The sequence below is a fragment of the Chamaea fasciata genome, unplaced genomic scaffold, assembly GCF_029207755.1.
Source record: "Chamaea fasciata isolate MVZ Bird 193981 ecotype frontalis unplaced genomic scaffold, bChaFas1.0.hap1 SCAF_3, whole genome shotgun sequence".
NCBI lineage: Eukaryota > Metazoa > Chordata > Aves > Passeriformes > Sylviidae > Chamaea > Chamaea fasciata.
In genome coordinates, this window is record NW_027094088.1 from 92,261,015 (window position 1) to 92,275,770 (window position 14,756).

Consider the following 14,756-nt stretch of genomic DNA (forward strand, 5'->3'; position numbering starts at 1 on the left):
CAACAGAATGATGATACAATTCCCTTCATAAACTGAATAGTAAGACTGAGAATGATTGCTTTTTTCTTAGTCTCATAAATACTAAACTTTTCGAAAGAATTCATAGTACAACAGGCCATAGTGAAGCAGAAGAAAACCCAGAAACAGATAAAAAACTCTTTACTTGTCCCACATGACTCTGAGTAATCAGAAAGAAATGTTTCATTCATAAGTATAATTTGGAGAGAACAACTAATGCTGGCAAATGTGCAACTGTAAGTTATTTACTCCAGGGCCAAAAAAAGGTAGTATTCTCATAATTGTGTCTTTGAAGGAGAACACAGAAAAGTTAGGCACTGGGGCAAAGCAAACAGAGCACTGGAGTGGATTCTTCCATCTGAATTAAGAAAGCACTCTGTTTTACAATAGGATTACTCAGATTGAAGAAAATCAGAACAGTGAAACTAAAGCAAAAGGATATTGATGAATTCTGGACTGTACTGAGATAAATTTGCTAAGTTCCTTCAAGAATAATCCTGTGAATGCTTTTGCAAACACATCACTGTTTTTTACTGAACTCTGCAAAATATTTAAAGCAAAGCACAAGTCTTTGTAAAAGAATGCATCATACCTAAAAAATACTGAAAATGCTTGGTTTTTTTCTGTACTGTAACAAAACCAGAGAACTGTTCAAATATATCTATATATATATTCCTTATAGTGACACAGAGCTTCAAACTGGACAGGAAAGGTGCTTCTTGTGATTACCAGATACTGGGCAATATGCTGTTACTCTTCACCTTCAAATATCTGTACTTAGGAAAAATCTGCAGTGAAGGGCAGCCAAGAGCTGAACTCAGCAGAGCAGCAGCAGAACAGCTTGAGGAAGTACCAGCAGATGATGTCAGAATATTTTAGCTTTGAGTGGTAGCCAGTATTTCAGGTCTTGGGGGTTATTTCATGCAGGAGGAAAAATTGGCAAGATACTTGTGTATTTGGATAATTGGGGAAAAACATATTATGTCACTGAAGTTTTGAGGTAAAATGTTAGTCTAACTTTGCCTGCTTTTCAGAGTTTGCATTTTGTTCTCATGTAGCGTCAAGAAAACAATGTATATTTTTAGAATTTATCTTTTTGTTTACATATTTCTCCTCTGGGAGGAGAAAGGTGGCTGATGGTAGTCTACACCAACAAGGTCAAAGAAGTGGCAACCTATGGAGCCAATCTTGTGCCTTCTGAAAGAATTGTATATAAGATGGAGTCAGAAAATTAAAAATAGAACTTTCCTGCTGACCTTCTTGCTGCCTGCCTCATTCTTTCGTGTCACAAAGTGTAACAGTAAAATGCAATTTTTTCACACATGTTCAAATATGTCAGAAACTAAGAGCTGCATGGAAATCAGAGTTGATTTGAATGAAGATTTACAACCAGAAAATTTTACTTTCATGATCTATTCAGGATCATAAGTCCAGGCATATATTCCTTTCATGATTGAGTTTATTTCAGCGGTAGCAAAAGTTTAAGGAATACTACTGGTGCTTTCTAGTAGGCTGATAAGATTTTCATGAACTTCCAGCACTCAGCTCTCTGCCCTCCTCTCTGATTAAGTAACTCATCTCCAAAAGACTCTGGAAGCTATGATGATCAGGAAAGGCGAAGAAAGCTAAGTCAGTAAGCTTGAGGGAATGTTTTAGTGAAGACAGCAGAAGGCTATACAGATTTTAGAAAGTAATCACAAGTTGGAAAGTGTTTAATTCTGGCATTATTAATGTAAACCCATTCCTATTTTTGTGCTGTTAAATGGCAAATCATCTTGAAATCAAGAAAACCTTTTTAATGAAGGTGTAATGGGGAAGTTAAAGAGAAGTGTCTGAGAAAAGGTACTCAAATGGGGTTGAAATTGTAATAAAACATTCAATTTAGAGTATTTCTTTTATTTACAGGAGGAGTTGCACCAGTTCATTCAAACCACAGTGTGCAGTAGTCTCTGTTTCTTTTTCAGATTTTGAACAGGTTTTATTTTAGAGACTATGTTTGCTTAATACATTTTAAAACTGCAATAAAACACCATGTAGGGCATATGCAAAAACTTACACACTCAAATAAAAAAGAGGAAAAAGTTTGCTTTTTATATATCAAACTATCCTATTTAACCTCTTGGATCCATATGTCTCCCGAATAACTACATTTGGCTGTTAAAGTTTTCCAGGCATAAAGGCTCGTCCCACCTAATGTTTACTGTCTAAAATGTAGGGAGCTAGCTTCAGCAAGTATTGTACATTTCTGTTATGTTTTATGGAGAGGAAAAGGCATCTCCAGAGGAGAACTCATTGTGTCTGTCTTAAAATGGGATAAATCACCCCCTTGAGTTAGCTATTTTTCTTCATAAAACAGACATTTAGATGGCTGATGTTAAGTTTTGTGAATCCCTTCCGTAACGTCCTTTCATTGAGATACAGAATGCCTTTTTCTTGACATATGAAAAAAAATCCAAGGATAGAAACTGCAGGACCTGTTTCAGTGCATGACAGTCAAAAAACTTTTCATATATCGTCAAAAGCTCTTTTTTTAAAGTTTGTGATTTCTGTATTTCCGATAAAGCTGGTGAGTATAATTTTTCCTCATTCGCAAGAAGTGTACTTCAAATATGTATAACAAACACCCTTAAGAGTGAAATGTCACAAGGAATTTGAGTGATGATTGTGATTTTTACTCTAAAACAGTTTTACAAGACAAAGAGAAGAAGGAGAATATACTTCTTTTTTCTATCCATTGTCTAATAACTCAATGTTTTTATTACTCATCCACGTATGAAATATGGGTTCTGGATACTCAAAAGAATTGCTCACATGTTTTACATAGCACAGATATTAATAAATTGAGAAATTCATACTGGTGGAGAGACCACAACTCCAGACAATATCCCAAATATTCTCTGCGAGAACTGTGTTGTTCATTTCCTATTGAATATGGAATAATTTTTACAGACTTGTTACACAGCCTGAAAAATTGAACATAAGGTGGCACTTGATGGAGATTTTCCTACCTAAGTCTAGAAACTAATCCAAATAAAACCATATCCGTGAAGTTTCCCTTCCAAAAGGCCTTGGGGATATTAGTCTTATTGTCTGCATTGATGTCTCTGTATAAGGTACAGTTCCTGCCTTAGAAGAAAACACCACTCTGCTATCATAACCATTTCATACTATTCAGCTACAATTGTGTTTCAATCATCTTTCATCACTTGAACACCTGTTTTCCGGGTTTAGACATGAATGACTACATTTGCACATAGCACAGTATGTACTTTCTGCAGTACTTGCTCAATTTCAATTGTCAAGAAAAGCCACCTTCACTCTGAAGTTGCAATATAGAAAGAAATACAATGGAATCCTGATTTTAATGCAATATTTAAAGACAACTTGCTTTCTATCACTTCACTTCTTAGAAATATTTGCATACAGATCAGTGTATATTGTAGTAGGTAAATTTATACTGTGTAATGACAAAAAAAAATAGCTTACATTATGTAGTATGAATTTATGTACTGCAAGGTACTAATTACTGCCACATAAGAAATGTTTGAGTTGAATTCTTGTTTTTGTTTGTATCTTGGATAAACAAGTGCATTTTGAGATTATTTGCTCCTGCAAGGTCTAGGAAAAAAAGTATTTTATATGAGTTAGGGAAGGATTACAGGTTTTTGTAATTTTTGGTAACTGACATGCATCTTGATGTTGTCATTAGCATTCTGATAGAGTCAGTCATCAGCTATTTTGCAATTGCTATTGTTTTTTGACACAATAGTTTTGAATTGTTCATGCTTGTTCCACAATTATTTTCTACATCTGATTTTACTTTCCACTGCTGAATTTGTTCCCATAGAACTAATTAATATATTGTGAAGATGTCCTATATTGCTATCCTTTTCTCTTACCATTACAATTAAAATTCTACCCTGTGTCTTCCTTAATATATAGCTGCACTACTGCCTTCTCATGTCTCTTCCTACTTGGATACTGATCCCACCTATGGTGCCCAAACTACTTAATAGGGATAGGCTGGGAGTTAATCAGCCATTCAGCTGACTAAACAGAGAAAAAAAGATATTAAACCTCAGATGCATCTGTTCCTTCTCACAAAACTTTGCCCCTGTGAGAGCTCTTACTCTCTTTCTTCTTTCTAATTCAGTTGAAATTGCCCTGTAGATTCAAAAGGGTTTAGGTGAGCCAAATAATGTAACACACTGTGTTAATCTCATTGGGAAACAGAACTAAAAATATGTCTCCTGATGAAAAGTGAATCAAACAAAAGCAGGTGTGAATATCACACTGAAAGCTTGCAGTCCTTGAATATGTGTAGACAATGTTCTTTATATTTTATGTAAGAAATATTTTTTTTTAATGTTTAAGATTTTCTTATGTGGAATGGCAAACACAGGAAAACCATACCTGTAATTAGTACAGGCTGTTCTTTTCTTTGAACATAAAAAACCTTGAATTCAAAATATTGTCAATCCTGATAATATCAGTTTTTAAATGGACATCTTCTGAAACATGATAAATGGTTGTATTTTTGTAAAAATTAATAAAACCAAAAATTTATTTGGATTACCACAGAAGCTGCAGTTATTCCAATCTGCTGTAGGTTTCCTATATGGCTTTGTATTATTGTAATGCATGATTTGGCAGCTATATGTCCTTTTAATGAGGTTTAATAATGAATTATCTTCCCTTTGTTTGCTTGTCTTCTCAGTAAAGAAAGCAATTGAACTGAAGTCAAGAGGAGTCAAGATGTTGCCCAGCAAAGACAACAACCACAAAAATTCTGTCTGTAAGTTGTTTATACTCTTATTTTTAGTGACTGCAAATATTTTCTGGAATCCTCTTAAATATACAGATAAGAGAGAGATTTTGGGACACTATGGTCATAAAATGGTTATTATGCTTTCCATTGTCACTGAATCAGAGCTCCACTGATAATACTCTGGTGATGGTAGAAAGAATATGGTGGTGTAAACTCTGAAAAATATGGCATGTAGAACCCCCCCCTGCATTTTATATATTGCAATATTTTTGTATATTGTATTATTTAGAATTCAGAGATGCATGCCACGTTAGAAAATTCAGGCAGAATGGTGTCATATAGATTTCATCAATTCAGTACTAGGGACAGTGAAGATAGCTGAGAATTTTCTGTATCTAAATTTATACTTTGTGATCTTTTTTCTTCCCCTCACTCAATATCACAGCTAAATTTTTCCCTCATCTTGCCATACCATGTCTGGTGACCTCCTCTTTCCAGTCTTGCACAGCAGGGGTTAAGAGCTGGTGTAATTCCCAGCTTCTCAAAAAGATGGAGATCACAACATCAACTTCCCCTCATTGCATGCATAGTGCACTCTGGAATGACATCTGTTTGGTCCCTTTACTCATTTTTCCCTGTGTAAAGTGTAAAACTAAAATCAAAATGCTATCTAGGGGACTATGAGGTTGTTAGTTTTTTGAGTATCACTTTCTCTGAACTGGCAATCTGACTAATATCCTGAGAGCTCTTTTTCCATTTATTAGGCCAGCCTTGAATCAGGAAAAATGAGGATATTTTTGAATTTTGAAAGCTGAGAGTCCCTTAGCCCAAAAAAAAAAAAAAAACCCAACAAAAAACCCCAGAAAATCTAGAGATTAGGCCAGCATTCACACAGAACTCATTAAATGAGTTAATATAATGGCTAAGATGTATTCAGATGAATTAATTCCTCATGTAATAACAGTGAACTCAATGAAGTGAAACCTGTGCTGTGTTTGTGTTGTCTTATTCTGCAAGTGCAGAGAGAATGAGTGTTCTTGAAAGCTGATGTCTAGGGGATATGGTTTTTTTTTCTATGTGTTTCTGTTGTGCATTGTTTAATGCAAAGTGAGTTTTTGGTATGCTCACTGGAACAAAAGAGGCATGACAATTTTCTGCTTTAAATATTCCACATTGATGGTGTGGCACTCAAAAGGAACTTTTTATACAAGGTGTAGCAGAAAAAGTTGATCCATCTCTGGTGTCTCTATCTGAATGGGTGATTATTTCGTTATTTATAAGTTACTTCTGGGAGCTATGTGATCTCTGCTTACGGTCTCAGAGCACATGCTGTCAAACACCACATGTAATTACAAAAAGTAGAAGTAAGGCTATGGGAGAAATTCTTATAAGACAGTCTGCTGTTTACTTCAAATGGAAATTGTCTTTTTTTTTCTTTGTATTTTGACTTGTAAAACTTTATTATCATGTCTGACTTTCCAACATAAATCTAAGAAGTGCATTATTATTATTATTACATTCACATATATAAAGGTTTTAAAAATTACAAGATTAAAATACAAGTTGGATTCAAATGTATTTTGATGCACTTTCTGATGTAAGCTTTAAGTGTTTAACCATTTATCTTGCTCATACTTATTTATACAGAAAGCATAATTAGGGATTTTGCCCCAGAGAAATTATAAGAATGGATATTATAATTTCATTCCAATTAGCAAATTTTTGAGGAAAGATACATTATATACTAACATGTCTCACCATTTTTGTATGTTAGATGTTTTTAATATTCTCTCTCTATAAGGCAGAAAGCTTAGTTTTGGCTTTTTGGCTTTTGGAGGGTAAGTGGAATGCAAATATCATCACAACAAATACTGTGAGAGTATATACCCTGTGCACTCCAGGACCTGTAGCTTTCCCACAGCTCTTCCTCCCAAGCAGAACCTGCAGGCAGCTGCAAAAAGCATTTCATAGTGGCACCAGTCTGTTAGGTTTTGTGTAGTAGCAAATGTTACCAGTGTTACCCATGATAATAATATAACTGTTAATTCCTCATGGAATGCAGAATGGTATTTCAGTATTTCAGTCATGTACAGTCATAGCTCACTCTCCTCCTCCTGGGCCTGCCTGGATTCCTGGATGCTTTCTTTCAGATCTGCCATGCTTTATAAAGAGTCACATAGAAAAGCATGGCTTTCAGATGAAGGTACCTCTATACTGGAAAGAAAATTCATTATATATTGTATCACTCCCCAGGGAAACAAGAGGGGTTTGCTGTTGTTTTTTGTTTTGTTTTGGGTTTTTTGTGGGGTTTTTGGTTGGTTTGGGGGAATTTTTTTTGTGTTTGTTTTCATGGGGTTGGGGTTTATTTGTTTGTTTATTTGTTTGGTTTTTGTAGGTTTCTGTTGGTTCATGGGGTTTTTTGTGGTTTTGTTTATTTGGTTTGTTGTGGTCTCTTTTTGTCATCTTTGGTACACCTGAAGGAAAGATATCAAGTCAGTTTTTTTGCCAGATAGTCTTGCTAGGCAGTACCCTTTAGCAGTGAACCAGATGAAGTTGAATTGTGATTAATTTATGCAAGGAAATGGGAAAAGGATGGGAAAGATAATTGAAGTAAAATATAGTCCTGGTTCATCCATACTTTGTACTTGGCAAAGCTGTGAAAGAGTAAACTGGGCAAAAGCATATGAGACAGGCAGTTTTCATGGCTCTACATGCTTGAGCTGCCACAAACACTGGCCAGATCCAGTCAGTATATTTACCCTTGGTCATCTGAAGTTGATCTCTCAGAGGAGCAAGGGCAGAGTTAATTGTATTTTATGTAACTGCTTAGGGAAAGCAAATCTGATTATATCTACTGGTGTCCATCTGATTAGTTGCCAGTTTAGCCTACCCACTTTTGTTATCATTCTGATATATATGCTATATTCCCAAAGACCCATCTTGCTGTCATCACTCACTCTCATTATAACATGAAAACCTGCAGACTCTGTGTCCCTAATAGCTTTGGCCTTTTCTAAAACTTCTATGACTATAGCTCAGATCATGACTGATTAAATAAAGTTTTGATTGCTGTTTCTCTTGTATGAGTGTTTTCATGGCAATACTTCTGTCCAGAAAATCTGTCAGAGAGAAGTTATCATCTCTAAACATCTTGAGCATTACCTCTACAGAAGAAAGATTGTACAGGAGAATCCTGTACATCCAAGAGGAAAGCCCTAATGAAGCAAGCTGCAAGGACAGACCAAAACTGGGCAGCCATAGTTCCTATAAAGGTCTCATTTTCTAGTCAATATAAGATCCTTGTATTTTATCTCTTAAAGTCTACATACCAGGCAGTTACTGTTAGTCATGCAATGTGCAAAGGATAACAAGTGAGTACAGGTCTTCAGGACACCAGTTAACAGAATATTGGGAAGGCAGGGCCATAACTGCAAACCTGCTACTTAGCACCTCTGCAAATCTTTGTGCCCTCTGCAACCCAGAAATAGAGAAGGATTAGGAGAACAGACTGCCCCAGAAGCCCCTAATGCCACCACCATCCTGCTGTAACCATAGGGCAGCCTCACGCTCCTCATCAGCAGGAGGACAGAGCACAGGAATGCATCAAGCTCACAGTAAATGCCAAGGAAGTTCAGTGAGGTGAGACACATCATATCAGGTGAAAAATGGAAATGATTATTCAGTTTATGTGGGGTGTGCAAATCTGCCAGTGCAGTAATGCTAGTAGGGGAGGGCAGCAGTGAGAATGAAGTGCCTGGAAGAGCTGATTTCCTGAGTTTGCTCATGTCAAAATGCAGCATGGCGAGTGGCTTGCCACATGACCCAGCAAACTGCAGGCAATTCCCACAGTCTGAAACAGTGACAAATATTAACAGATGAAGTCACAGTGATTCTTTAAAAAATATGGCATTCATATTGAACCGTGTCAACATTTCATAGTAATTACTGAATATTTGGTCACCTAACCTCACTGTGCAAAATGGTGTGTGTTAACTACTGTTTTTTATGAAGTGCGAATTTTTTAAATATTCACTAAGTAAAAAACTCATACTTCATAAAAGCAATTTCAGGTTTCTGTAGTTTTATTTGAAAGTGCATTTTAGAATACTAGGAAAACCTATGTTAAGTACTTTGAAGATCATTATTTTAGTATGAGATTAATGCATCCTCTGAAACTTGAGTTACAGAGTTTACCTAAACAGTTCTTCACCCTGAGGATGATAAAAAGAGCTACTTTACAACAATTAGTTTTGGGATGTAGAGCCAAAGAACAAATGAGTTTAAAGACTAAGTATTGATTGGTTGCAGCACATTAGGTTGAATTAATGGCACATGCTGTTGAAACTATAGTGATTAATACCAAAATGGGATTACATTGCTAATTCTGTGTAAGAAAGATTGACAGCAGTCATTATTTATTTTATTATTGGGTAACTGAGAAAAATGGCTTAGGACATTGTAACATAAATTTAAAAATTTTAGGATGAACATTTCTTGCTTACCAATACATTCCTCATATTTTAAATAAACTGACAATGTCATCTTGAAATTTGACTACTGGTAAATGTACTTGGACAGAACCAATATGAAGCCTAGTCAAATTTTGTTCTTCATTTAATGAAAGAGCATTTTCCTAGGAAGGACAATATTGGACTAAATAGTTGCATTTAATGGAACAATTTTCTGACAAAAACTATAAGTTTTGTTCTTGTATCTTAGCAAAAACCAATTTATTTAAGCACTTTTGTATTTTGATCAATAGATCAATACTTAGAAATCAGTTGCCAACCAATGTGCAATCAACTTAACAGATACAACAACTGCTGAAGGTCATCTCAAGCTGCAGATATAAAAGGAAAAAAAAATTCTACTTACTACATTTTTGTAATGAAATTTAGATCTTTTCATTATATAAATGCCAGTTTCTGATTATTATATTTACATTTATCTTATACACTTTTCAAAAAAATCATATTATTTAATAAAATTTCAGCATATTTTTCCAAAATTATTTTAGGATCACTGAAAACTTATGTCAAGAGCTACATATTATTATTTTCAAAATGCACATGTAATGGAAAAATTTCCACTAAAATTCTGGGGGGTTTTTTTGTGCTTGTATTGTATTAAGTCTTCACATTTGAAAAACCATTTCTCTTACTGAATTTGGATTTTACATGCCATTTTTTACGTGCTGTGTCAGCAAATCATGATAAAAAAATACTCCTAAATATTCATTGTTCTGATAGTTGTCAGTTTCAAATTTAAAAATCTACATCAAATCTATCCCACTCTTTCAAATTATGCTCTAATCTACATTAGTTTACCTTAAATATATCATCTCATACCTTCATTAATCTAAGAAACTTTGTGTCAGTGATGGGATTGATCACCAATAAACATGATACAATACAAGCTACCCAAATAATTATAGGCAGTTGTTATCAAAAGATCCTAGGTTTGGATATATTTTTGTGTGCCTAAGTGGTCTCAAAAGCCAAGTCTGGTTTTAACTGTGAATATTTTAAATATTACATGAAGCTGTAATTAAAAAAATAGTGGTGGAAACAAAATGCTAACACGAAGATAAAGTGGAGAGATCCTAAAATTTTTTTATCTGCTAGAAATTAGTTTTATTCTGCAGAATTCAAAAGTGCTGTGCCTTTTCAAGAAGCACAAATTTGAAGGCACTGGAGAAATAAATGTAACATAAATCTCTCTTTTTAATTGGCTTCACTTCCAGCTAAAACAAGTAAAGCAGATGGGAAAATTGGCATCTTTTGGGCTTTTATTCTGGGGCCCTCAATAGTGTTTGCAAGTGTTTTGAACAAGATTGTGGGGTGTTGTTTGCCATGTTCTGACACTGAGCTAATCAGTTTGCTGTAGGTCCCGAAAAAGTAGAGACAAGAGAAGAATGCCAGTATATCAAGAGACATACTTTACTAATTTTTTTTAAGGAAAACTCACCAGAATTGCATTTTACAGTGTCATCTGCTGTGTGTCCTTTAAAAAAAGAAATTCCTAATTGTGAAAATTAGGATTTCCATTTACAAATCTACTGCTTTTCAAAGACTGCTGTTTCCCAGGCTCTTCATGAAGCATTGCAGCACAAGGGTGAAAACTGACAGGCTTCATCTATAGCTCTTTTCAGACCTTTAGTGAGCATCACTTGAGCATTTTCTATGTTTAATGGAAGACATTCCTTCTTTCATGAGGAAAATGGAGGCCTTTGAAATACATGCATTAAAGACTGAGATTCTTCAGAAGAAGACTGTTGTGTTCTAAGATCAATATGAAGGTGCCTCTTTCTCACTTGCCTCTATTGGAGTTCTCTCTGAAGATCTCAGCATTGGCAGGGGAAGTTACTCTGTGCTTATGCGTAGTATTTTCTTTCATTAATTTACAGGCACTGAAATGATTCTCATTTTTAAGTGCCCACACAGTATCATGAGCTGTCCAGCCTTCTTAATCATGAAAGCTATTTTTCATTTGTTCAAATCTCACATCTTGAAAAGGGGAGCATTTTTTCAAATTTGCATTTATATTGTGCATGTCTTCAAATAAGAGAAATGATTGTTTATAACTTACTAATGTAGTACTTACAAGGTTAGAAAACACAAGGCTTGAGTATCTAAGATTTTGTGGGCCTAGCCTGTCTGCCAATATCTGATTTTATTTCAAAAACTCTTTTTACAGAAATACTTGAGAATATGTTAATTGTTCATTTAAATATAAAGGAAAGACAGAAGGTAACATTTAAAGGTAACATTTAAAACACTGGACTTTTATACAACAGGTTAAGGGATAGGTCCTGGAATATTTGATATTAGAATATCTTTGTTATATTTGTATATATATGCATACATACATACATATAATTGCAAATAATGCATAATACTTAATATTCCATTACACCATTTACCACATGTCTAGTAAAAGATTAATGACTCTATTTCCCCTTGTTACCAAGTATTATGGCATGAAATTGGGCAGTAGGAAAAAATAACTGCAGCATTAACCTCTAACAGTTTTATAAAGCATTAATTAAATAGGAAGGCTAATTATCCTGATATACTTTGTCCTATCATACACTGTAATAATACAGAGTTACCCAAGAGTTATGGAGTTTGGGATTTTCAGAGAAGATTAGTATCCCTATGCAATGAAATTCTTCTACAATACTATTTCATTATATTGTATAAATTGCTTCATAAATCAGGTTACTAAATTATACGTGGTGTTTCTAAATAAGCCGTCATCACAGCAGGAGTTTAAATATCTTTTACAATGCTATGCAAAAATCTTGCTGTGAAAAGAACTACTGCCTAAATATATTTGTGAAGAAAAGCATCCCTTATAGCTACAAGCAAAATAACATGCTTCATCAATTATTTAATGCGTAATTTGCATATATAATTTGTAAAATAAGCAGAAGAAAGCTTCTATTAAAATATAAAAAACAAGGTGCAATCTGATTGAATTATGGATGGTTAAAATGAATTGTTATCCAGCTAGGAAGCTGAAACTGCCATTAACTAATTTTCATATACAATTATAGAACGTTACCGATTATTCAAAGAAAATGTTCACACTATAGGCTAAATTGACATTCAATTCTGCTATTTTTAAAGTCAAAGGTTTAAAAATAAGCAACAATTCAGCAATTGCAATTTTGTATAAATTAAACATTCATGTAAAATATATCCTTTATTTAAATATATACTTTAACACTTTCATGTAATTTCCTTGTTTTTTATTCTATATACAGCTCTGTTAAAAATATAGGACAGTAAATAGGTTGGCAAAAGTAGGTCTGTGTAGATTCAAATAGTGTATTTAAATTATGAAGGCATTCAGAATTTGTGGGTGGGTGAATTCAGATTTCTAGAACATAAAAAATATGAAAGCAGCTTTAATTAAAGAAAGAAGTATGACACTGGTCTATGCAGTGAAGGTATGCTGCAGAATATAGACACCCTTACTGTTAAGTCCTTTGGAAGAGTCAGAGACTTCCCACCTCCTGCAAGATTTCCACTTTCTGCAGAATCTCGTATTGCACTTGTGTAAATGTTGAGATCCTAATTTTCTAAATCCTCATTGTGGGAGAATATATTCAGAATTTGATAGAAGGTCTTGGACTATTTTCTTTTTTCAGAATTTGTTCTCTACATTACAGAACACTTTGGAAAATAATTTCACTGTGTTGGTGCAGTATCTCACTGTCATTGTTAGCCTGTGACACTGGAATGTGTCTATTCCTGCACCTCTCCTGAGCAGAATTGTGCAGTACCAGTGTCATGTACGTTTGGAACAGGGAAGTTTTGTTAGGTGACAGCTAATTTCTGAGCTTTAGAGCACTTTGTGTCCACTACTCTTTCTTCACTTTGAAAAAGGGCAGTAAAAAAATTACACAAATTTCCTCAATAATATTCATTTAGGAGATTGAAATACTTTTGAATAAGAATGAAGACAACAAGAAAGAACTAAAATGAAAATAAATACATTGATTTACTTTTAGCAGGAAAGGACTAGTTGCTAGGGGGAGGGGATTATTCAGCATTTGTCCCACCACTGAAATCAATAGAACAAATTGTTCTTAAACAAACAAACAAGCAATAAGGTCAGCTACTTCTTTTTAAAAAAACAAATGGAAAGAAAAATCTTGAAAAATCACAAAGTCCCTGGCTAAGTTTTTTGTTTTATGTTGACATACTTGAAAAAGAAGGGACTGTAAGTGTGGTGCTCTGGCCCATATGTATGCTTCTATCATACATGCTATCTGATTTCTGGTAAGAATGACAAGATTGATTTTTTATATATCAAAGTAATGTAAGTTTTAATACACATGATGGCAATCAAAAATTTTTCATTCTGAAACATTTTAATCTATCGGGAAATAAGTTTATTTCACAGCCCACATTGTTTCTAATAATACAAGCACTTGTTTGATTTCTGTCTTCACTGTCACAATATTTTCTGCTTCAGACTTTTAACATGAAAGAGGTTCTCCTGCATAAGCAAAAGATGTGTCCAAAAATATGCATATTTTCCCTAGTTTCATGCTTTTGAACTGAACTCTGAAGCTTAGTGCCTCTGCTAGAGGAACTATAAAGTCAGTGAATTAACAAATTAACAAGAGCGAAATAGTATGGTTTCTCTAAGCCGGCATTTTATATGGCATATATTATTCTATTCAAGAAGCAACTTTTTATTGCTGTATCAGCTTTTCTTTCATGTATTTGAAGTTATATGGTAAACCTGATTCATACTGAGTAGTCATATTCCTTTCTCAATTCTACCAGACCTGGTTTTAAGTAGTCAGCAAATGCATCTGCAGTGGAAAACATCAGAGGCTAAAATGAAAAGCACTTATGTTGACAATAAAAATATAGCATGAAGCAGTGTCACCTGCTAGTATATTACTCTCTTGTATCTATGGAATATACTAAAAATTTAGTCCACATTTTAGAGTATGAAAGTTCAAAAGCACTTAAAATACAATAAATGATAGTAGTTTCTGGTGTAGTCCTCAAGTGGAAGTGCTAATGTGTAAGATAGGCTTGGTTTGATGGAGAATGAAACATTTTGGAGAGGCAGAGCTGAATCCCACACCACTGTTATTTTAAAAAACAGAACATGCCCTCAATTTGAGTCAGGTTTGCTAGAAATTTTTTTTTTCTGTTTTTCAGTTTCCAGTTCTTACTCTGCCATTGCTTCTTGTCTTACTGTATGTACTGCATTTTAGTTTTGTTCAGAGCAGCCCATGTGATGCTGTGTTTCATATTTGGGACCAAAACAATGCTGATGAAACATCAGAGTTGTGGCTGTCATTGAACAGTGCTTACACACTGTTCAGATTTTTCTAGCTATCTCACTTTTTCATAGTTTTTTTCCCCTTTCTTTTGAAAATCTGTCATTACTTTCGAACTGTCTGATTGTTGCCATTTAAATCCAGATCTTGTTCCTTCTG

The 14,756-nt window shown here is 34.3% G+C and overlaps 1 protein-coding gene across 1 annotated transcript in view; it reads left to right on the top strand.

Moving 5' to 3' along the window:
- CSMD1 (CUB and Sushi multiple domains 1) overlaps positions 1-14,756 on the top strand; it is a 1,082,532-nt gene that overhangs the window by 692,354 nt on the left and 375,422 nt on the right. Inside the window, exon 7 of the mRNA XM_066179810.1 lies at positions 4,736-4,813. Within this exon, the coding sequence (XP_066035907.1) occupies positions 4,736-4,813 (78 nt within the window). The remainder of the gene's footprint in view (positions 1-4,735; positions 4,814-14,756) is intronic.